Here is a 23,678-nt window from a genome sequence, read left to right as displayed (position 1 = left end):
TTTATCTCTTTCCTGACCACTGTGCATTGCATCATGAAACATTTTTATCATGAGTCATTAGATAAAAGTGAATAACACCACTAATGGACTGAATGACAGGTAACAGCAGATAATACTTTTTGGTGATGGTTTTGGTTTCAGACACTCTGATTGACTATGGTGGTCCCAGCCCTACCCCCTGGACTTGCCTTTCATTTAAATGTGAGCGTCTGGGAACAGAGCTGTCACAACCGTAAGATAGTAACATTAAAGTGACAGCTTCTAAAGCCAGTGGTATTCCCCAGGATCTCTCTATTGAAAGCTCTGAGGTATGTAAAACTGCAGAATGATAAATACCTGAATGATTTCAATTATCCGTTTTAATTTCATCCACAAATTTTTTACAATAAAGACAGAATTCAGTTTTTTTCTTTTTAAAGCTAATTGTAAAAAATATGTAAAACTGCAGGATGATAAATACCTGACTGATTTCAATAATTCTTTTTTGTCTGCATCCACACATTTCACAATGAAAACAGAATAATGTTTTTTTTTTCTTTGTAAAATAATTTATCTGCATTCTGCAAAATATTATTACTTTTTAAACTCTAAGCTATAATTATATGTGTAATGTTTTTAAACAACAGCTAACAAAGATGCTAAAATGTTTTTTTTTCTATAAGTTTAACCTGTTGGGCTCCAGTATTGGGAATATCCATGTGTTAAATCAGAAAACAGATCTACTCTTTTTTTTGCTATGTATTGTACATGTGCAAATCCCTAAAAATGCATGACAACTCAATATTGTACATGTGCATTGCAAAATAACTGTGCTTGCTGTTGCTTATAATCAATGCGAACCAAAGGGTCTCAAAGCCCAATGTATTACCCATCAACTGTTTTCATAAAGTCTGCATCCTTCTACTATTTACTGCCGATGAAGAAGAAATGATCTGTAGCATTGTACATGAATTATTTGTAAATGTAGGATAAACAGAATTACAACAACAATGTAAATCATCAAAGTTTTTTTACATAAATAATTTTGCAAAAACTATAAGCTTCATGGTCATGTGATGGAGGTGATGTGATGATGATGGGGGTAATAGTCATGAAGGTGAGTAAAATAAATACAAAATCTGAAATGTCTCTATCAGGAAATCTTGTGAGAATGAACGTTAAAGATCAGATATTTTGCTATATGATGTTCTGACATAGTGATAAAAATTAATTTATTGCATTGTTTGTCATGTGAAACTTATAATACTTCTATGTGTTCAAAGCTTAACTAGTAACCGTACAGAAGGTGTTAGCTGTTAACAGCTTCTAACCTCCAAAGGAATAGAAGGTCAAAAGTCAATTGGCCCATCCATCTTATCATCCCATATTATCAGAAAACGACTATTTTTAGCTTTCAAACCTACCAATCTGTTAGCACCAGAACCTGTGCAGTCTGCTTATCAAATCTCTATTTATATGATGCATTGTTTACACTGGAGTATAAATCAAAGACAAAAAACAAATGTTCATTTAGTCATAACAAATTCTATCTCTAACATCTATCCTTGGATAATGGTTTTCCTTGGCAAGAGTGCAGCATATTTAGTCTAGCATGCTGGTATTTGATATCTGTAATGTGTCTGCAAATAGAGCCCTAGGCAGTGATACAACGAAGGAAGCAATTCACCCAGGTATAAATCAAGGTACTTGTGTTTGGAATGGTGGCATTTACACTGGTCCTTGTACTGTCTGGCCAATTAGGAACATATATTTTGAGTCCCATAAAATAACATACTATGGGTCTGATTTAATAAAGCTCTCCAAGGCTGAAGAGGATACACTTTCATCAGTGAAACTGGGTGATCCAGCAAACCTGAAATGGATCTGGTCCAGGATTCAAAACATTTGCTAAAAAATAGCCAATGACTTTAGATGAATCCATTCCATGTTTACTTGATTACCCAGCTTAACTGATGAAAGTGTGCTCTCTTCGCTTTAATAAATCAGGCCCAAAATCTTTTCTTTGTGTGACATGATCCACATCAGTTTTATAGTAATCCAATTGGTTGTAGAGACCCAAAAACATTAGAGAAAACCCACATTTTTATTTTAGCATCGTAGCGTAAAAACATTTTTGGAGGCTTGAGAGAACTTATTTTTAGCAATCCATAAGCTAAATAAAATGAGATGGGATTAGTGTCACTGTCAATGATTAGCATTTATTTGTATTTACTTTAATATTTACCATATTGTACAATTTAAATTTCACAAGTTATAATAATCATTATTACTTTATTTATGCACCAAAGAATACAGCCGACTCCAGAAATAAGTGTTGTCCTGGTTTCTTAGCATAAGGCTTCGACTTCTGTTTATTCAGGACATTGGTTTAAGAGCATATTGCTGTCACTAGATTTGCAACCTGAACAGTTTGTGTTTGTGTTGACCTATGAAAATAAATGGTCTGCACTATTACTATGTTCTCAGAAAAATGAAGACCTGTGCTAAGTACCTGCAAAAAAAAATGCCTATATAACATATTTCAGAATAGTTTTTTTGTCTGTTTCATGCTGAAAAAGAAACTTGCTATGTTTTTTTTTCTGTACAATGAAGATTGAAAATTATACCAAATACCAAAGAGCAGATGATGCTATAAAATCCAGTATTTATGACTTTGGTAAAGTAAAACTCTTTCCAAAAATTTCACTTGATTTTATTAGAGTAGAAAAAAATACAAAAATGTTTCTGTCTAGTGGCCACTATCACCAAAACAAAAACAGCCAGGATGCTATGAGTAATAAAAACCTCACAGAGGCTGTATTAAAATTACATTTTTGGCTGGTGCTCCACTGACTTTCCCTTTGATCACCATACTTTACCATCATCTACATTATTAAAATGTGTACAAAACCACTATAATACTTTTTAATATCTCTACTCATTTCTTCCGGACTGAAGCTGAAAGGTCTTACAGTGTGTTGTCCTCAAAATATTAGAAAGGGTTGTGTCCTGCAAACATGCTGTGGAGTGGACCCCTTGCTTTCTGTTCGCCCCCTGCTATGTCAGAGTCAGGGCTCACCAATAAGCAGGAAAGTATAAGCCTTGCTGATTGTAGAGCTAAAGATCCGATTTAATAGGGGGGGTGTTGGACCATTGCAATTAGACTTTTGCTTTTGCATAAATAAGCAAGATTTCCACTCTGCAGCTGCTGACATGGGACAGGCTTTTCTATTCAACCTGGGGCTGCTTTTAAAGGAACTGAACACTGAGCAAGATTTTGGACGCCTTATGTTTTAAAATCTAGAGTGTATTTATTTGATTTAGGTGAAGGGTTTATTTGGGGCTTTAACTAGTCAAACAAAGGTATAACTTTGCCACATGTGTCCACATTAATGTTACAATATACCAATTCACTATAGACACGGTTGTGTGTCATACATTATTGCAACATCAGAGCAGTGATCATTTTAAATGCTGTGTCTTTACAATGTTATGCAGAATATCTCCTATTGTTGATTACTTGGCAAATGGCAGCATAAATTTTAAAATGGGTCTGGTGAACAACACTGAGAAATGTCCATCCAGACCAACAAACTGCACACCATTGCTTTGATCTTTATGTATGTGGTGGAAGAAGTGTACATAGCAAGGAGGAAAGTAAGGTAAAGTGGATAGGAAAATGTTTGCTGAGCGACCTGTTCTGTTGTATGAAGGTGGAAGACAAACAGGGTATACCTGCTGTATCCTCTACAAAAACATATTTGTCAGTGTTGTTAATGGTTGTTTTTTTTGTTTTTTTGTGATCTGGCGTGGAGAATCACTAAATGATGCCACAGGGCACCTGTACTGATGATAGATTAGTCATAGGACAAAATATAGCCTTTGTATGCACCTTTGCTCTTTATAAAGCTTAATGCCATCCACTAAGAGCTTAGATCAACTTTAGCGTTCCTTTAATGATCTGATCCTTAGGGTTTAAAGTTAAAGCAGAAAAATGCATTGTATTGAAAAAAAAACAATTGTTCAAGAAATATGGGAATAATCAAAGAAAGCATAAATGCCATGATAGTGCTGTGAAATAGCAAAGCATTCTAAATGTTGGGGGAAACTTGTCTAAACTGTTCTAATTCTAAGGGGTGTAACCTCCAGAAGTTTTTGGGTCTACTATTTGTCCAGAAAAATTTTTTCTACTTTTCACTCCATGTAAGTACCGAATTGTTATTAATATTTTTTCTTTGGTGGATAGTATTTCAGTGAATGGATTAACTAATAGGGGGGATATGTGATCAATCTGAGAAATAGAAATTTGCCTATAAGTGGCCTGATAAATGTCTTTAAAAATGAAAATGAACTACTACAAATTATATAAATTCATTGGGCACTTAACCTACTGAGCAACATTGTTTCCCCCCTTGTGTCATTAAAAATAAAACATCTAATTGTATAGGAATTTTAAAATGAATGAGTATATAACTAAACTAATTAATAAATAGGACAACTGATGCAGCAATTTAGTGGGTACAGATATATAAATTATATTTAATAGGAAATAATTATTTGAAAACTCTTTTTATTTGTGATGAATGATTATTACTTGAGCTACAACAAGGATCTTCATATTTTCTTGGAGAAAGTGATTTGAAAAACTCTATGTAAAAATCCAGCTGGTTGGTAGTTCCCCTTGGTCGACGGGGTGCGTGCCTCTTTTTCTCCTCCCTTGTTGTATCCTTGATAGGATATATGGATGTGCTAACATATGTAGGTTTATGGATCTTTTTGCTTTAATTGTTGTTTTTTCTGTTAAGAATACCCATACAATATACCTTACCTTATCAATGTCTTTTGGATCTAGACTACTCACCCCCTCTTTCCTGAAGAAGCAGACTCTGTTCTGTGAAACGCGGCGGATTAAAAAAGACAATACATATATGTACAATCACTTTTTGTCTTGAAATAGGTCAAAATCAAATCTGTATGTATTTAATCTATATATATTTATTTGACTTTTAAATGTAGGTCATTTTAACAAAATTTGGAAATAAAAATGTATTTGCTTTTAATAGTTGTTTAAATGTGTGCATTAATGATATACCACAAAAAGTTACAACACCAATTTGGAAAACATAGTTTTCTTTATTATACCTAAGCTGTTCTAATTCTAGGATTAAATATATAGGAGTCTTCACTTACAAGAAAGTAAGGCAACAGAGGGTTTTTTGGCAACAATAGTATTTTATTAGTTATATACGGTAGTCTCATAATACAATATACATCCAACATAGTACAGATCTCACATTACTTTGGAGATCTGTTGATTAATGGCCAAAGGGCCGACACTAGACAAATCACATCCATATATTAGGCTAGTAATTAAACCAGTAGCAAAGTCCCACCAATGCACATATTAACATGGGGATGTTGTAAAGTAGAGCGTTTACTTGATGTTGTTGGGGTTGGCAATAGCTCATACAGATTATCTATCAAACTGAATGTTCCTTGACGCCAGTGCTAGATCATCCAATTTCACTTTTAGACAGTATAAAGGTGCAAGTCACAAATTACACCCTTGTAGGTTGTTGTAAATTGTGCCACCCCTTAAATATGAACAAATTGTATGAACAGGAGAAAATACGAAGAACAGGGGTTTTGGCTAAATATCAATACCTGTATTTACAAATCACAAATGATATAAATCAACGATCCAAGTTAAAATATATAAAAGTGTTCCCTGTCCCCATTTTGATTAATACAATGTTGCAAAATACCATCAGAAGTATATACATCACTTATGTATTTTTTGGTGTATGAAATGTCTTCATGTATTGATATTTCGAAATTATTTATTCACATACTCCTGCACTTTTCTATATGATGCATTTGTTATTATATTGATATCTATTTTGCATCCTATATATTACTATCCTGCATACTGTTCAAGTTACCTGTATGCGTTTTGCATGTAAACTCTAAACACATATATATATATATATATATATATATATATATATATATATATATATTTTTATTTTTTTTCAATCATCAGTTTACCTGCGTCCATACTTACTCCTGAGGAAGCTTTAGGGTGAAACGCGCCGGGTTACAAGACGTTTCACGCTTAATTTTCAACTTTAATAATCCATGGTCAGCTTGATTTTCTACACCTATTACCCCGATCCCATGCTGTGTTAAAATGGGCACGGGGAACACTTTTATATATTTCAACTTGTATTGTTGATTTATATAATTTGTGATTTGTAAGTACACTTATTGATATTTAGGCAAAATTCCTGTTCGCTGTATTTTCTCCTGTTCATACTTTTAGACAGTAACAAGCACAAACTATTAGTTTCCAATGTGCTATGACTTGGAACAAAGTGGAAAATATCAAGCTGCCACAAATTATTATCTGTGTTTCACGCTTCCTAACAGTGGTAAGGATCTGCTAAATCTAAGATTATTATTCTGGTGTTGGATTAATCACAGCAGTCAGTATACATGCCAGAAGAAGGTTTTGTGTGTCCTTCCTAGACGTGTATCAGATACATAATCAGGGTTGACTCTGCAATTACTGCCCCCATCCAGGACAGCCACACCAGCACATACCTCCCCATCCATCTGCAATCTCCCCAACACCTCCACATCCCAGCCAGCCTCCTCAGGAGACCTAGCACACATGATAAGAGAGGCAGAGGATGAGCTCCACTGACTGATCACTGCTGTTTTGTCTTCTCCCTGTGCTCAGGGCACCTGCTATGGATGCTGAGTGTTTGGAGTGTATGTCCTGTGTGCAGCCTGAGCTCTCCACTGCAGAGGAGGAAGACAGCTGGGAGAGATCTGATGAAACTGTGGGTGATCAAGAGGGAAGACAGCAGCAAGAAGTGTCAGATCCCCCATTTCTACAGACCCCTCAACTGGGGGGTGACAAGGAAGGTATGTCCACAATCAGTGTGTCATTCCCAGGTCTCCAGCCTCCTAATATATCAGAAAGCCCACCCTGCCAGTGCATGCAAAGAAGGATTCAGTCTCTGATCATGTAATCTGTCATCCTGCTAGAGATCAGACTACACAAATGTATACTTGCCAGCTGCCTAATATGTATTTTTGCTTTGGATGTATGTTATCATCTCCCAAATATACAGCATGTGTTCTAATATGAAGAGGCAGATATTGTTAGTACATTGTGTTAGGAAATATTACTGTGCAGAAATATGTAAGTGTGTCTGGCTACCTGTGGATGCAATCCTATTTTACAGTTTTAGGACAGATCTTGGCAGGCAATAATTTGCCTAAAGGATAATCACAGCATGGAGGCTTCCCTTGGAATATAATGAGGCAGGGAGGTTGAATATTGCAGCTGTTATTTATTTATTTTTTGGGGTTATTTAGTGCACCTGTGATAATATTTAGGACTGTGTTGTTTGGTCCTCCAAAGATATACATAAACATTTACTTTTACATATAAATATATTTCAAATATCATCAACATTTCATATCAAAATCATATCATATCAAAATGTACTAAATACGTGCCATTACTGTGTTTGATGTAAGATTAAAATAGTTTATTGAGTTTGGATAGCTTCCCTGATGTAGTTAGAGAGATTTATACTATACTATATAGCTTTATGAAGTCCTTGTTGCATTGCAAATCCAAAAGAAAAGATTTAATTTTTACTATTGGCACATGGAAATCAGAGGTCACACCAAGACCCCCTGCTCCTATTTCCTGACATTTTATTACTGCCTCCCCAAACATCCCTTCCCCAAGTGATACTTGAGCTACCCACACTCATAGGGGAGAAACCATGCAATATATTAATTGTTTGTTTAAACTTAAAATAACAGTATTTACATTTTTATGTTTAATTACCATTCTTTTAAATGTTTATTTTTACATCATTGGATCCTCAAAAATCCAAACCCTTAGAATGCCTATTTCCTGTACTTGGAATCATTGCATTAATATCTGAAACTGTCCCATATGTGTTTTGAAATGTGCAATATTCTTGGTAGTTGTTATCACGAGTTTGTTTGAACATGGAGATCAATTTTGTTTGTTTTACACAAACTGATTGTAACCACAATGTAAGTCTATGACTGCTTAACACCATTTTTAAAATTGGTGATCATGGCTACAAAAGTGGCAAACCCCCCAATTAAGTGAATAGGGCTTCTGATAACAAATTTAGGTTGGTTACAGTACAGCAGTTCTAAACTGATCTCTGTTTTATAAATACAGAGTTTTGGAAAATGTCAATCAGAAAAAATAAAAAGCAAACAAAGAGGTAGTGACATGTAATCTGACCACCATTTCTTTAAAGAAAGGTCCGTACCATGCTGCAGGTTGGTTTACTTTGGTTAGTAGTATAGTTCTTTGTAACTTTTAATTAAAGGAAATTTTAGCAATTGGAGAATGAAGTACAATATTAATTTATAATAAATAGGGGAGCGGGGTGCACACTGGGATGGGGTACCAAGTATAGTACATTCTAAATACCTTTTTAATAACCTTTTTTTTTTATGTAAACCTCATATACACCCATTTCTGCATAACCTGTAGAAGATGGAGAACACCTACCTGGTTAATATGCACTAGGGTTGGTGCCACCATATAGAAGACGTATCACTGGGGAATGCAGCTTAAAGGAAATCAGCATGAAGATGCTGCCATGTTCATTTCAAACAAATATTAAGACTAATGTGTTATTTATCTGTTAAAATGTATAAAGGAAATTGGTGTAGGGAGATATAAAATGAATTGCACACCAGAGAACCTTTCAATATATTATCTTAACCATTCTTACCATTTTGGGCTTGATTTACCATGTTCAGTATAGCAACAGGATCAATTTAAATCTGAACTCCAGGCAACCTTAACTTTAAAAATATGCATATAAATCCAGCCTCAAAAGTATATTGTGTTAATTTCAACTCACTATGATTCCACTGCAGAGCAGACTTCTGACCCCTTATTCTGGTAGAGGTAGCAGTGTTGTTAAACAGAAAGGTGACCTTATCAGTTTTCTCCTTCTGCATCCATTGGAGACTGGTATTCATAATTACATCTAGTGTTGGTCAAATATCTCACTATTCGATTCGTCATTTATTTGATCAAATAGGGGGATATTGTTGAGGTGATCAAACATCAAATTCGAATACTATTAAAGTCAATGGGGGGAAAATTTGGGTTATTTTTCTGGACTGTGTAGAACTGCAAGAGCAATCAGGGAAACAGAGCTGACAGCTCCGCTCCCCTAATTGCTCTTGCAGCCCTAGCATAACATTAGTATGTGTTCTTGGATAGAGATTCTCTATCCAAGAACACAGCAGTCCCTTGGGATCCCTGGGCACTAGAGGCTAAATGGGGACAGGTCTCCCCATTCATTCACCTGTAGTGCTCTGTGATTGGCTGGTGATTGAACTGTCATCAGGGTTTACCTTTCCTCAGCCAATCACAGAGCACTAGAGTTGATGAATGGGGAGACTTGTCCCCATTTAGCCTCTAGTGCCCAGGGATCCCACACTGACAGGAGGATTCATCCTCCTGTCAGTGTGGGAACCATCCTGTTGTTGGGGGATAACCTGTAAAAAATAAAAGTTAGTTACACAAATCACACACATTGAATAAATTACTTTAACATTAAAGCTTTTTTTTCTTTAACACATTTTTTACACACAAATTTGCAAAGTCGAATCCCGTGTTTTTCGGGTTGGGTCTATCCGAATTCGAACAGCCATATTCGGGTCGAATATAAGGACAACCTGAATTTGAACACCAACACTAATTACATCCACTCTAGCTCCCTACACAAATCTTGATGTTTTAAAGGGTTCATTCCAACTGCTCCTACTGTGAGGAGTTTTGTATAATCTGCCTGCCATGGACCACACAAGTCAAATTAATTATTAAACTGATAGGATATTCTGACTGTCACATACAGTAGTTTTGTGTTGATAGCAATAGCATTTCACTAATTACATTTACTTGCTCTTTTATATTGAACAATGTGTTTTACATTTAGATGTCACATGTGCCCCCGAACCATATATCCAGGCCTTCAAGGCATGGGCTCCTACTGTCTACTCCTGTTTTGGGAAAGAGCAACTCTGGTTTGCAGGGTACGAAATTATCATTCAGGAGGCCATTGATGGTTACGCAGGAGTGATCTGGCCTGGAGTAAGTAAAACTTTACCTTGTGATTACTATCATCTTTAAAGTGTGTACAGGTAGTTTCCGGGTTACATACATACATATTATTAGGCAGTGTGGCGTCAGTTACTCTTTACAATCCTCACTGTGAGTTAACCACAAACAAAGCAAAGAAAAAAAACTCTATGGAGCCTAGACATTCATTAACTTCTGGAGCAAGCTGTGCTTTAATATAAAAAGTAAAAAGAAACAACTGCAGAGTTTGTCTTGGTCATTAATGAGTTACAAGAGGCTGCTGAAAGATCTCACTCCTCTAAGATCACCCACAACCTCAGCTATGTTTAGCAAAAGATTTCTTCTGCAAATCATGCAAACCGCCTCTCCCCCCTTCAAACCTCTGTTCTGCACACAGCGAGCAGGAAAGCCCCATTCGTATGTTGGATGTGGGAGGCGTACGTATGTTGGATGTCCTTAACCTGGGGACTACCTGTATTTATCTTGCCTCCTGTATATGCGCTGTATGTATTTTGCATATTTTTGGACCAAAAACTGGATAAATATAAAAGACTAGATTGTCCAACGTAACCCTTTGCATACTTATACAGAATACTCTGTTCCCTGTGCTATCCCTTAACAAATCCCTAGCAAGACTATACTTTAAGACAGCAGAAAGAATGAGGGCTGTTCGCATGATATATAATTAGATAATGAAGCTGTTACCCATATTATCCCTTGATGCTGGGTGAATGTAACAGGCCGGGATATCCTGGGTTTTACAAAAATATTGGTTATTGTTCCAAGCCTTTAATGTCCGATGATTGGACAGTAGAAATTAAGTATAGTGAAGAAGAAAGAAAAGCAGGCTTTTTAAGACACGTAAAGGTAGTTACTGTATAAAAACCATCATTACTTTATTAATTGAATATAGAAATGGTATTTAAAATGGTACATTAGTAGTCCAAAAAGTAGCTTATTTAGCCTTTTCACATACTAAACATACGCTTAGGATTGACAAACTTGTATGAATGCAGGTCACATGACGGGTCTCAACTGACGCGTTTCGCCCCTCTGGGCTTCCTCAGGGAACTAGGAGAGTAGGGGAGATGTGTGCAGTATGGGGATTACACCAAATGGAGAGGCGGTATGTTGTTTAAAGTACTAATAAGGCAATTTGGATTCTCTTATACTGTTTCGTTGCTGTAAGATGTTATTGCTGGGATATATTCGTCAGTTCTTGGTATGATAGATTCTGTGTACATTTGTTTGTTTTTTTTTTAATTCCTACGTTATGCAGACAAGCATAACAGAGTGGTAAGAGCGAGCTGGCGGCCTCGCTCTTACCACTTGCTCTTACCACTATACCACAACGATTCAAGCCAAATGATCTACCTCCCCTGAGGAAGCCTAAAGGGACAAAACGCGTCGGATTGAGACCTGTCATGTGACATTCTGCATTCATACAAGTTTGTCAATCCTAAGCGTATGTCCAGTACTATGTGAAAAGGCTAAAAAGGCTTCTTTTTGGTCTTTTAATGTACCACTTTGAATACAATTTCTGTATTCAATTAATAAAGTAATTATGTTTTTTATACAGTAACCAAGTGCCTTAAAAAGCCTGCTTTTCTTTCTTCTTCACTATACTTCATGAATGTGCTTTGGACAACATTGCAGTTTTCCACTCTTTTATTTAAATGTACGTCACCTATGAAATCTGATCCCAAGAACAAACCAACCTTTGCATTATTTTCCTGCAATTATCGTCATAAGAAGGTTGGTAATGCTCCTCCACTGGTCAGTGATATGGCAGTGGGCAGATCGGTGGTCAAGCAGTATTAATAAAACTGCAGTGGAGAGAGATCAATGGCTGTCTATACTGTGGTTTCTGGACAAAAAAAACTCTGAAAATATTATGGCAGGTAAAATAGTATACTGTGTATTCTTTGTTTAAATTGTAGCTCCAAAACAAGACCAAATTTATATCTGATCACTTTTCAGTTTGAATACTGATCATGTTTAGCACATATGAGCAACTGTTTATCTTTTAAATCCAATTTTTAATATTTTTTGTAAGAAAAATAATTCATATTATTAAACTGTATACACTGTATAGAGTTAGCATCAGGTCACTTGTGATGTACCTGTTGATTACAGTCATACGACAGATGAATTGCAGCGCGGCTATCTCTTTCAAAACAGTCTGGATATTGATGTCTTCACATTGAGTGTGAATTGATCCAGCTAACCGAAAATGAATCTGGTCCAGGATTGAAAACATTTGCCAACTAATAACAAATGTTTTTTTGGAAATCCATTGTAGGTTTGCTGGGTCACCCATGGGTACTCCTATATTAGTCTATGTTCTCCAGTCATTTTTTTGCATACATTTGAAGCATACGTTTGAAGACTTCTGGACAGAAGTGTGATGGAAAAAGGGTCACATATATTTTTATAAAATGTGAATATTTTCTAAGAGCCCATAGAAAATGGATAGGAGCACAAAGACTCTTGTTCTTTATATTGTTGCATAAAGATTTCACATTACCTGTTTAAAATCTAAAATCAAACACCACAGTCATAGTAGATCTTCAAGCATCTCAGTGCACTGATAGGGGATCTCCACCTCTATATGGTTGCTACCCCAGCGTTATATTATTTACACAATTTAATTTAGGAAAAGTTGGTTAAGGTGCAGCATAAGCTGTATATTTTACTCCCATGCTCTGTTATGCTGCTATAACGTGACATCACGCGGCCCTGCTGTCCCCAGTCCATCCCACAGACTTCACTGGGTAAGTCTTCTCGTACAGGCAGGAGCAGACTTGAAAAGGAGTGCTAGGTTTAGGATGGCGAATACAAGTAAATATTGGCATAGACCAAACTTCATGCTTTTTTCAGAATATTACACCCAACTCACATGAATGTAACAACATTTTCTCTTTCATCATGTTAAACGTCCTAATATTTAATATAACATTTGTAAGTCTATAAAGAGTTCTTTTTAGGAAACATTTTGCTAACAGTTATGCATGTATGTTTTTTTCCTAGCTGCTGTTGTGAAACAGTAATAATCATAAGGCACATTATGCACAATTTAAATGAACATCTGGACCTGTCTTGTGCACTGATGCATTGTTAATCTAGCTGCATTAATAAATGAGAACTACAGGCAAATTACGGCGTTCAGTAATAGCCAAGTGACAAAAATAGCTCCTTGTCCATGTCTTCATTGGGGACATTCATCAATTCTGTCGCACAGCAAGGTGATACTAAACAAAAGCAGGGAGACCGGTTATGGGACAGATTGGATACAAGGTTACATCTTCAGTCATTAATTTCTCCCCCGGCTGCTGTAAAATAGCACTGCAAAAAAATAAAACCTGGCCGAGACTACTTCTAAAGCTTCGTACAGTGGCTAGATTTTTGCTGCCTGAGATGAATGTTTATAATTGTCTTGGGTGAAAATATAGCCTCAGAACACTTGTCCCATGATGTGGTTTAATGATTTGCCATGCTGGATCACTAAACGACTGACACAAACAACTGCTGTTGTTTTCTAATGGGAAGGATGTAGCAAGGTGTTTTCTGCCCTCTCTCATTTCCATAGAGCAGGATATTGATGTCTGTACAATGCTTGTTCATTCTACTGTCACTGTAACAATCATTTTCTCCTACAGTTATTAGGTGTCTGTAGGAACCTTTTTTATCTTTAGAGGAAAAATGGATACATATAAGGAGTAATGAAATACAACAGTAGTACAGGTAATATAAAAAGCAAAACATTCAAGATTAGGTTCTATACATAGTTCTGTGTAAAAATGTGACATAACAATAAAGTGTGGGAAACTTCAATACGTAACTGGGGATCATTATCTAATAGACAGCATACCATGCTGTTTGATCCAATGAAGAAATTATACTTTTTTAATATCAGTTGAGAAGACAGTGATAAAAGATTCTCAGACCTAAAAAAATTCATTGACACGTGATTCCTTCTCCAAAGAAGCTTCCACCCACTCCATTTGGAAAACAAACCATAATTTGGCAATAGTGGAAGCTAGAGGACTAATACAGTTGTGAAAAATAGTCTTCTTGGCCACCAGAGAGATAATAGATATCAAAGAATATTTGTCTCATTGGCAGTAATAAATCTGTAGCAGGTTTTGTAAATCTGTCACAGTTGGCTGCTTAGGAAGTCAAAGGGTTCACATAGACGCTAAGTGAGAAACAACCTAATGTATATCGGCATTGCTAATTTGCCAAAAAATGTTCCCTATTGTGTTTCGTTAATGGTCTTGTTAGCATAATATTCTTTATTATTTTTGTAGAGAAATGGCGGGAAGTTAGGTTAGATTCAGCACAAAACTTGTGTACCAGTATCAGTTTGTATGTATGTATTATTATTATTATCATTAACAAACAGTATTTATATAGCGCCAACACATTACGTAGACCTGTACATTAAATAAAGGTTGCAAACAGCACAAAATATTCCAGTGGGTCTGTATACCACTATTAGGTCCCCCTGACCTTTGTATGCCGGAGCCCAGGTTATTGAATGGTATTTGGGGTGAGTAGTCCTGTCATTCTTTGCTGTATTTCCAACAACTATGTCTTCAAGTTTATTTTATAAAGAAGCAAACTTGTTTCTGTGAAGCACATTCAAATACAAGCACCTGGCTACTAGCGTAAAAATCAAGATTTGTATTTTCAATATTAGTAGTGGAAAGGCCTGGATCATGCCAGTATACTGTATAAAAAGAACTGTTGTTCCCTAGGTGGTAGCACTGGTTTCTCTGCAGATGCCCTATGCCGAGTCAGCTAATTCTCTTCAATTACCATGAAACATGGGCCTATTTTTACTGCTATGCTTTTACTTTCTTTAATATTATGGATTCTATTTAATGAACATGAGATTTTAGACAAAAACAATACCTAATTAAAGAATTTTAAATTAAAAAGCTGGTTAATTAAAAGTTGACCTAAAAGCATTGTCTTATTATAACTCTGTTGCCCTGTATTTATAATTGAAATATTTTATATAGGGCAATGGTAATAAGAACACGATTCATAAGCTCTCATTGCAGCTTCCAACTATGTTTTTAGTCTTACTTTCTGCTCAAGCTGGGTTGGCTGAAACTTCACACACATCAATTAAGAAGAATGAATTTTTATGTTTTTGTACTGCTCAGAGGTCAGCAGAGGTTTAATGCATTTCAGCAAAAAAAATATATAAAATTGTACCAGTGATAATGAAAAGGTGAGATTACTGCAGTCTGGGAAGGCATCTGTCAGATATTGTAATCCTTTCACTGCCATCATTATACCTGTTGTGGAAGGCAAGGGATCCCAATTTTGTTGTACGTTCATGTCATCCTTTTGCCATCTTACACTCACTATTTGTCTACCTATCTTCTAATCCTTATCCATATATCATCAGATTCTAGAGCAGGGGTCGACAAACTCCAGCCTATAGGCCAGATACGGCCTACCCGGTAGTTTGTTCTAGCCTAACACCCCCTGGCCAATCCGGCCTAATGCCAGCAAACTACCGGAGCCGCATGCGGCTCTTGAGCATCCGTGTGGTGGCTTCCTTCCCTATTTACTGCGGCCACCACTGCCGAAGACTTTCCTTCAGGTTCCTGGTAGGGGGGTGGAGCCATTAGGGCGGGACTTGAGAGAGAGTCCGGCCTAGTGTGCTCCTGCCTACCTCTGAAATGGCCTAGTGGCCAAAAAAGTTTGCTGACCTCTGATCTGGAGGCTCGTGTAATCCTAGTGCATAATGCTTCCCAAAGCTTGTGTCCAAATACAAAATGCTGTATTTTACTTGAACCACTTGTGTTTTTCCTTTAATTCAAATGCATCTCAAACAGACATGCTGTGCCCAAATTCCTCAATGATGCACTAAAGTACTTCCTGGTGAACTGAGTAATATTCCTGTGTTTGTCACCCGCAGGCAAAGGCATTATGTTACTTCTTGGAAGAAAACCAAAATAAATTTAACTTGAGAAACAAGAAGGTTCTTGAAATCGGCTCTGGAACAGGACTGGTATCGATTGTTGCATGCATCTTAGGTCTGTGACTGGTTTACTTTTCTGTGTGTTTAAACTAACTACCAATGAATTTACATATAAACTTTAACCAACCTAAATAGTTTTCTTGCTTCGGCATGCACTACTAATACCTGTACAGTACAGTATGATACCAATTTCCTCTTCTAGGAGCTCACGTCACAGCAACTGACTTGCCTGATGTACTTGGCAATCTGAGATTTAATTTATCAAGAAACACAAGAGGGCGAGTTTTGCAAATGCCCGAAGTGAAAGAACTGGTGTGGGGACAAGACCTTGACCTTAACTACCCGAAAATCACTTGTGTATATGATTATATCCTAGCGGCAGATGTAGTCTACCACCATACCTGTCTGGACGAACTATTGGAAACTATGAAACACCTGTGCCGGCCTGGAACACAGTTGATATGGGCTAATAAATTCAGGTTTAATACTGATTTAGAATTTTTAGCCAAATTCAACAAGACTTTTCAGACAGAAGTGCTGGCAGAGTTCCCAGACTGTGAGGTTAAAATCTTTAAAGCAAGATATATAATGGATTAGATTACCATGGCAAGTCTTTTTATGCATGGAGGTTATTTTTGAATGACATATCTTTTGCCATGTTTGCAGTAGTCACTGTCAGGGACACCAATAGTTGATATTCTCACAAGCAGCTAACACAAAAATTATACAAATATTGCATCATAATTTAAGTGTAATGATTCACAAAATACATACTTTTAAAATTCTTTATGATTAAGTCTTAAGTATATGGACACTTAAAAAGTTATGATGCAATCTATCACTAGCATTACTGCAGCAGTTTTTTATTTGGTTTTAGTTTCACCATAACATTATTTTATTACCAGTTAATCTTGACAAATTCATTTTTATTGTAATTTCTGTAACAGGGTAATAATGCTGCTTATTTGGCAGTAAAATCGCTTCAGTGTTGTTATTCTGTTGACGGGCTAGTCGTAGGTGGATGTGTGGTTTTAAATGAACTCACTGAAGTGATGAAATGAAGTGACTCACATATCAGTCCAATTCTAGCTAAGGCTTTTTTTGTATCTAAGCGTGAAAAGTGTTGTAGCTTACCCTGTTTTAGATGCGGTGGCTGCATTTGTTTTCACTTTTTAAGCTTAAGAATATTTACAGCAGAACAAAAACTACATGTAGACCTTTGCAGAAATGCAGTGTCCTTATCACATCCGAAGGGATGAAAAGATAGCACAAAATTTTTTATCTTTCCCCTTGTCCCATTATTCCTCATGTAAAGGATCAGGTATGGACAAACAGATGTAATATTTTCGAGATTTCATGGGGAACCTTTTTTGTTTTTATATTTATGTATGCTTTAGGCAGTTACAGCAACAGGCGGGTTTTCTTTTAGGTGAATGTTTAGGTAATAAAAACAGTGATCATTGGAATCACCCCCAGCAGTATAACCGTTTGTCCCAGCTTTTGCAATTGTCACTTTACGTGGTCTGCATAAAAATATTGAAAAAAAAGAAAAGAAAGGCAAATAAAAAGTAACTAAAATGATTAATAATAATATTAGGGATATTCTATACAGTTATCAAAATACACTTTTCCACAGTGGGCTTTTACTATAAAGGCGCAATCCACTTCCGCATCCACAAAGGTTCTCCATTTCTAAGGAAATAACAGTCCCTATCAATTGCATTGTATTTCATTACCTTCTTTGTAGACTTGTTCCTGCTCTGTAGAAAGTGGCATGTGAAATCCAGTGACTTAGTGAGAGTATCAGCCTGCTTTATTTTGCGACTGGTCCAAGTAAGAGACTCCTTGTACCCCCTCCTATGTTACCACTGCCAATATTGTCAGTTTGTACAAATTCAATGTTGCAACCTGAAATGGCACAACTAAAAAATTACAAATCAAATACAAAGATACAGGTCATATCAGTGCATTGGAGCCAATTCACACCAAAGCAGTGTCCTAATAAATATGTGATGTCACCACCCCACTACGGACCTAAAAATGGATATGTCCCATTTTTTTCACAGTAGTGTAGCATCTAATGTATTTAGAAAATAAAATGTACTGCATGTATGATTGAATTGATTTTTACATTTAGCGGGCTTGAGGTTTGGACTAGGTCAATTGAGGTCCTTCATGTCAAACATGTCTTTATAGTTTATGAACTGGGACACAGTCATGCTAGAAAAATCCCTCTTCAAGCTGTTACAAGGTTGGAAGTGCACAGTTATCCAAAATGTCTTTGTATGGTGTATTATTAGCATTCCCATTCAAAGGTTGCGTACATATTTTCTGGCTATATAGGTATGTGTATTGATCAGGTGTCCACAAACTTTTGGCCATATATTGCACAAATGAAATTATGTTAATCCTCTGCTATTTCATTTATATTTGAATTCTCTGTAAGGTTCAGGGACACAGACACTGTAGTTTTCAGCCTTAGATTATTAAGATGTGCTTTATTATTATTATTAAACAGTATTTATATAGCACCAACACATTACGCAGCGCTGTACATTTAATAGGGGTTGTAAATGACATACAAAGGTACAAGAGATACAAACAATGACAAACGAGGACCCTGCTCAGAAGAGCTTACAATCTAAGAGGAGGGGGAAACACTAAAAAATAGGAGGGGTGAAAAAGAAAGGTAGGTAAGTAGTTAGGGTTTAAGAAACAGAAGGTAAGGCCAAAATGAAAATGAAAAATGTGTTTTAAGAGCTCTTTCAAATGTGCAGAAAGTAGGAGCAAGCTGAACAGGATGAGGAAGGCCATTCCAGAGAGTCGGGGCAGCTCTGACGTAATGAGGTTATGAGGTGAAGTCATTAGTAGGTCATTGCAGGAGGGAAAAGCGCAGTTAGGGATGTATTTTTCTATCACATGCTTAAGTGGTTATAATAAAGGCTGCTCCTTCTCACTCAGATATTAGAGAGAGGACATGGCCAAAGAACAACAACTTAGGAAACTTAGGGACACAAAAGAACACGTGACTTTCATGCACATTTTTCATGGAATTTTTGATGAGGCTCAAACCTAAGCTCCTGGAACCTACTATATAGTGTGGATTTGGATCAATGGGCCTTTTTTCAAACTGGAACTATTTGTGTAAAATATTAACAGGATTGTAAATAATTCCTGCTTAAAGGATATAAAACCAAAGATGAAGTGTACACTAGCTTCTAAACTATAGTTCAACATGCAATGTGTATAGCTAGAATTAAAAAAAACAATTGTTAGCCTTCAGCCATCATTAAGAAGTTTTCTTGAAGTGTCCTCTGACTTTGGCAGAATCCCTACGCTTCAGTAAGACCATCTATGTAGAACCTACAAACATTCTTCTATGAGGGCCATGTCTTCAAATACCTGACTATAACCCAAACTCCCTTTTCACCTGAAACAGGAGTCAATTCATCTTCTGGCCTATTTAAATGTTATCCAGTAAGAAATTTTTAGTCTTAGTCTAAAAAAGTATTCTTTTTTAAGCAGATATTGTGTAAGGGAAAGTCCTATTCAATCGGTTTTCTAGTATGTAGAGATAAATGGTGTTTATATAAAAAAACATCTTTATATTAAACATAAATTTTAGGAAGAAAATGTTAGATATTCCGTTAGATATCCCTAAAGCAGATTTTTAATATTGTTCTTGAGGTCTTTAAATGGTGTGTGACTCAGTATCCGTGATGACCCTACTCTTAGGGAGTTTATTAAAATTATGTTTTTTATTTTATGAATTTAGAATTTTTTAGATTCAGATGTTTGTTAGAAAAGACAGCACTTTTATTGTGACTGCGGTGCTCTTTTGATAATTGACCACTAGGTGGCATGATGTGTCAGTTTAAATATACACTGAATAGACAAACGAATAGGGATTAGAACTGTGACCGAAAATTGATGCACAAATATATATATTATATATACACACAAATATACACACACACACACACACAAACTCTTAGAATTGACAGGATACTTTTTTGAGAAACTATTTTAGGAGAATCAATGAAAAGCTATTTGACATAAAGATATATTTGACTTTATACCCACAATTTGTTACAAAAGGGGGATAATAGATATTTTAACAGCATAAATTCCCAGGAGTCTACAAATTTATGTCATATCTTTTTCATAAAACCATTTAAACAAAACATCTTTAAAGCCGACTGGTAAACAGCCAAAACTTTCACACTTTTTTTCAATTTGTTATGTTGCCGCCTGATGCTACAATCGTTTAAGTTTTTTTTTTTTTTTTTTACGCATAGAAAAATGCATTCTATGCCCACTTAATGCTGACAAACACTTGTTCAACTTTGTTTAAGGGGTATATGATCACCCTGTATAAATATATAAATGATCCATAAAGAGAACTCTCTTCCCAATTATCTACTTCATTAAGGTAATGACAAAGGACAAGAGGGCACTCTTTGCATCTGGAGGAAAAGATTACTAGACATTACTGTGGGTCACACTGAACTTTCCTAAGCTACAGTGATCACAATATCACAGAAAATACATGTGACTTTTAGGGGGACCATTTCAAGTAATTAGATTACCACTTGACAGTTACCAACTATATTTAATGCAGCATTTGAAAGTAATAGCCCATTTAAACCAGTCCAGGGAGTAAGTACGGTACCTATAACCCTCAAGTACATATGCCCTCACAATTCCACAGTTTAGGTACCATAATTAATACTTTGTTAAACATCAAACCAATCCATGTTAACTTTTTTTTTTTTTTTTTTATGAATAAGTATAACTTGGTCTTCTTGAAAGCATCTGGCAGCATTTGGGTAATTATCAGCATTCTGAACAAGTCTGGGATGATGTCACACAACTTGTCAGCAACAAGAGTGCTTTACTTGTTTTGAGTCACTTTCCAGAAGAGTGAAATGTCATTCCCTTACTGCTCCTTCAGTAGGAATGGAAATTTTTCAAGAGTTCCAGGGAGTTTTTCAGCGTCAAATGAAAGCATCTCCTGTCTCTGATACCAGCCTTAGGTTTGTTGTTTGACTGTTCTATGAATGGAATTGCCGTGATTACTCTACAGCCTAAATAGAATTACAAACCGTTTGGAAGTTAAACCGGTTGTATATGGATACTTTAACAATATTTAGCAGTTTGGGTAGAATTCTGCTGCTGTAAACTTGGCTTGACACATTATGGTTTTCATGTGAATGTAAAAATGGGTAGAGCACTGCTGGGGAAATTACCGGTATTTCTTACTTCTTGGGATGCAGACTGCAATGCTGTTTCAGCAAAAAAAAAAAAAATAGAGGGAGAAAAGGCTAGAACTCCAATAGATCTTCTTGTAAGACGTCCCTAAGCATACTGCTTTTATTTGATTGGCTGGCCTAATATGACTCAGTCATTACAATTTTTTAAAAAAAAGTCCCTATACTTTCCTTTAAAGCATTCTGCATTTTGAAATGTCACAGGTATTTGGTTGAATGAGATGAATGCCCATTTCCCGTTAAATGCTCCTACCACTACCACAGAAAATTCAAGTTGTTGTAATCTTACTATAGGTGGTTTCTTCTCTGTAAGCCTATTTTTTTTTTAGCTTGCAATGAAAGTTTGAAATTGGTAAGACATTTGACTAGTCAGACCCCAAATACCTCTTTACCCCCCCCCCCCCCAACCACACACACTTCTTTGCAAGGTCATTACTCCCCTTTTCTTGGAGTAAAAAATGCTTTCTGGTGTAGTGACAGGATCACTTTAGGGCACAGTTTAGGCTTGGAAAGAGCAGGAAACTATTATAAAGACAAATTAATTTAAAACTTTACGTCAAGCAAGCATTAAACCGTGTGTCTAGGGCTGTTGCTTTATCCCAAAAGATATTACAAATCACTTGCAGAATAAATAAACACAGACAACTATGAGTGCTATAATCATTTTATAATTGTAAAAAAACAAAACCTGCAAGAGTTTATAACATATTTGTCCTGTGCATGATGTGTTTTATTTTACATAATTCTGATGATAAACATATGTATAACTGTACAATATACCTGAATAAAGAAACATTAAATGCCTGGCACGTGTCCTTATTTTAATTCATATACAGGTTATGCTATTACCTAAAAAAAACCTCCTTGGTGACCGATTTCATTTACATACAATAAAGAGTAAATATTCTAGACCTGTAAAATCACTACTATTTAAACATGAGGGCCGCTATGGACACTGGGATGAAAACTCAGAAATCCATTTAATACATAAGTGAATGGATGGTAAATAAACATCTGTGCATTAAATTCCATCTAACACTTCACACTGCTAAATATGGCTTTGCAAGTATAAAGAGTCAGTGAGCATTTATGTAACTGCCACCTCCCTCAGTCTATTTTGCCCCTGTTCTGCATAAGGCAAAAAGGAAAGGGCCTTATACCCTGCTCATAATTCCTTCAATTGAACAAAGTAATCTGGGGGTGGGGCAGTGCCTTTGGATACCACAAAGTTACATAAAAGCACACAAAGTGATTATACTCAAAGTATATAATATGTAAATATCTAATAAAATGTAGCTGATCACTGCATTAGATCCTATGCCAGTTGATGGGGACTTAGCACCTTAATGAGCCCTTGCTCTAAAGGATTTATTTTGCATTTTAATTAGCTTAGCCTAGAAAATGGTGACCTCTACATATGTAAGCAATTGATATGTATTAACAAGTTCTCCCGCTATAAATAAAATATTTCTTTGAATTAAGGCCTTCATAACCTCAACATAAAAATGTTAAAAATATGATTACTGTAAAATCCAGATCTCTAATTAAAAAATCACCAACACATGCAACAATCTTAGGCCATCCAAATACCACACACAAATATGCACATAAGTGCATTGGCGGATAAATACTAGATTTAACAGTTGTATTAACAGGAAAACATGCTTGAAAAAAAACATAAAAGTCTGAGACAGGTAAATATTGTCATGTATAAGACCTTTGTATTAACTGATATTGAGAAATTTAAAAAATGCTGTAATCTGGGGGATACATGACTGGGATCCAGTTTTCTGTAAAAGATGCACAGTGGGTCCAACCAAGTAATTTCATTAACTGTGTGGGAATAGAAACAGGACACATATTAATTTATAGTATGTGTGGGAAGAGAAACAGAACACAATAATATAGATTATGAACAAGTATTCACTCACGTAGGAGGTATGCATAAACGATAAATAAAACATAAAAAGATTGTCCACTACTCCAACAGAAAAGGAAACACATCACTGAAATAACTTCTGTTCTCCCCGGCCCCTATTAACTGGACATACCACCCGGCTGTTTTTGTGTGGTTATTGAAAAGTTAGGTCAGAATAGAGGGGCCACCACCCACCTACAGCTTCTTCCACCCAGCAAAATTATGGGGAGAACAATAAAGAAGTCCGAAACCAGCCAGTGTTAAGTGAGAACCAAATGACAATCTGAGGTCATAACCACTGTCCTGGTAGACTCTGTTGACTCTATTACCACGAGTCTTACTATG

General features: G+C 36.0%; 2 protein-coding genes across 3 annotated transcripts in view; one reads left to right on the top strand and one right to left on the bottom strand.

Annotated features, from left to right (window-relative positions):
* The first annotated feature begins 150 nt into the window (after positions 1–150).
* On the top strand, positions 151–22,219 carry METTL21C (methyltransferase 21C, AARS1 lysine). Its single transcript, XM_072411725.1, has 5 exons — positions 151–308; positions 6,722–6,909; positions 10,002–10,156; positions 16,083–16,200; positions 16,348–22,219. The coding sequence occupies exons 2-5, from the start codon at positions 6,732–6,734 to the stop codon at positions 16,740–16,742; spliced, it is 846 nt and encodes a 281-aa protein (XP_072267826.1). The 5' UTR covers positions 151–308; positions 6,722–6,731; the 3' UTR covers positions 16,743–22,219.
* TPP2 (tripeptidyl peptidase 2) overlaps positions 22,066–23,678 on the bottom strand; it is a 35,293-nt gene continuing 33,680 nt past the window's right edge. For both annotated transcript variants that reach the window (XM_072411692.1, XM_072411701.1), the window contains one exon: positions 22,066–23,248. In XM_072411692.1, coding sequence (XP_072267793.1) covers positions 23,159–23,248 — 90 coding nt within the window. In that variant the 3' untranslated portion in view covers positions 22,066–23,158. The remainder of the gene's footprint in view (positions 23,249–23,678) is intronic.

The sequence above is a fragment of the Pyxicephalus adspersus genome, chromosome 1, assembly GCF_032062135.1.
Source record: "Pyxicephalus adspersus chromosome 1, UCB_Pads_2.0, whole genome shotgun sequence".
NCBI classification, from domain to species: Eukaryota; Metazoa; Chordata; class Amphibia; order Anura; family Pyxicephalidae; genus Pyxicephalus; species Pyxicephalus adspersus.
This window is presented reverse-complemented; position numbering and strand designations above follow the sequence as displayed.

What these genes read in the sequence shown, in the direction of transcription:
- METTL21C (XM_072411725.1), top strand. Translation starts at nt 6,732, where the DNA reads ATGGATGCTGAGTGTTTGGAGTGTATGTCCTGTGTGCAGCCTGAGCTC. An exon ending in ACTGGGGGGTGACAAGGAAG is followed by an intron (nt 6,910 to 10,001) that starts GTATGTCCACAA and finishes TTTTACATTTAG; the next exon opens with ATGTCACATGTGCCCCCGAA. An exon ending in CAGGAGTGATCTGGCCTGGA is followed by an intron (nt 10,157 to 16,082) that starts GTAAGTAAAACT and finishes TGTCACCCGCAG; the next exon opens with GCAAAGGCATTATGTTACTT.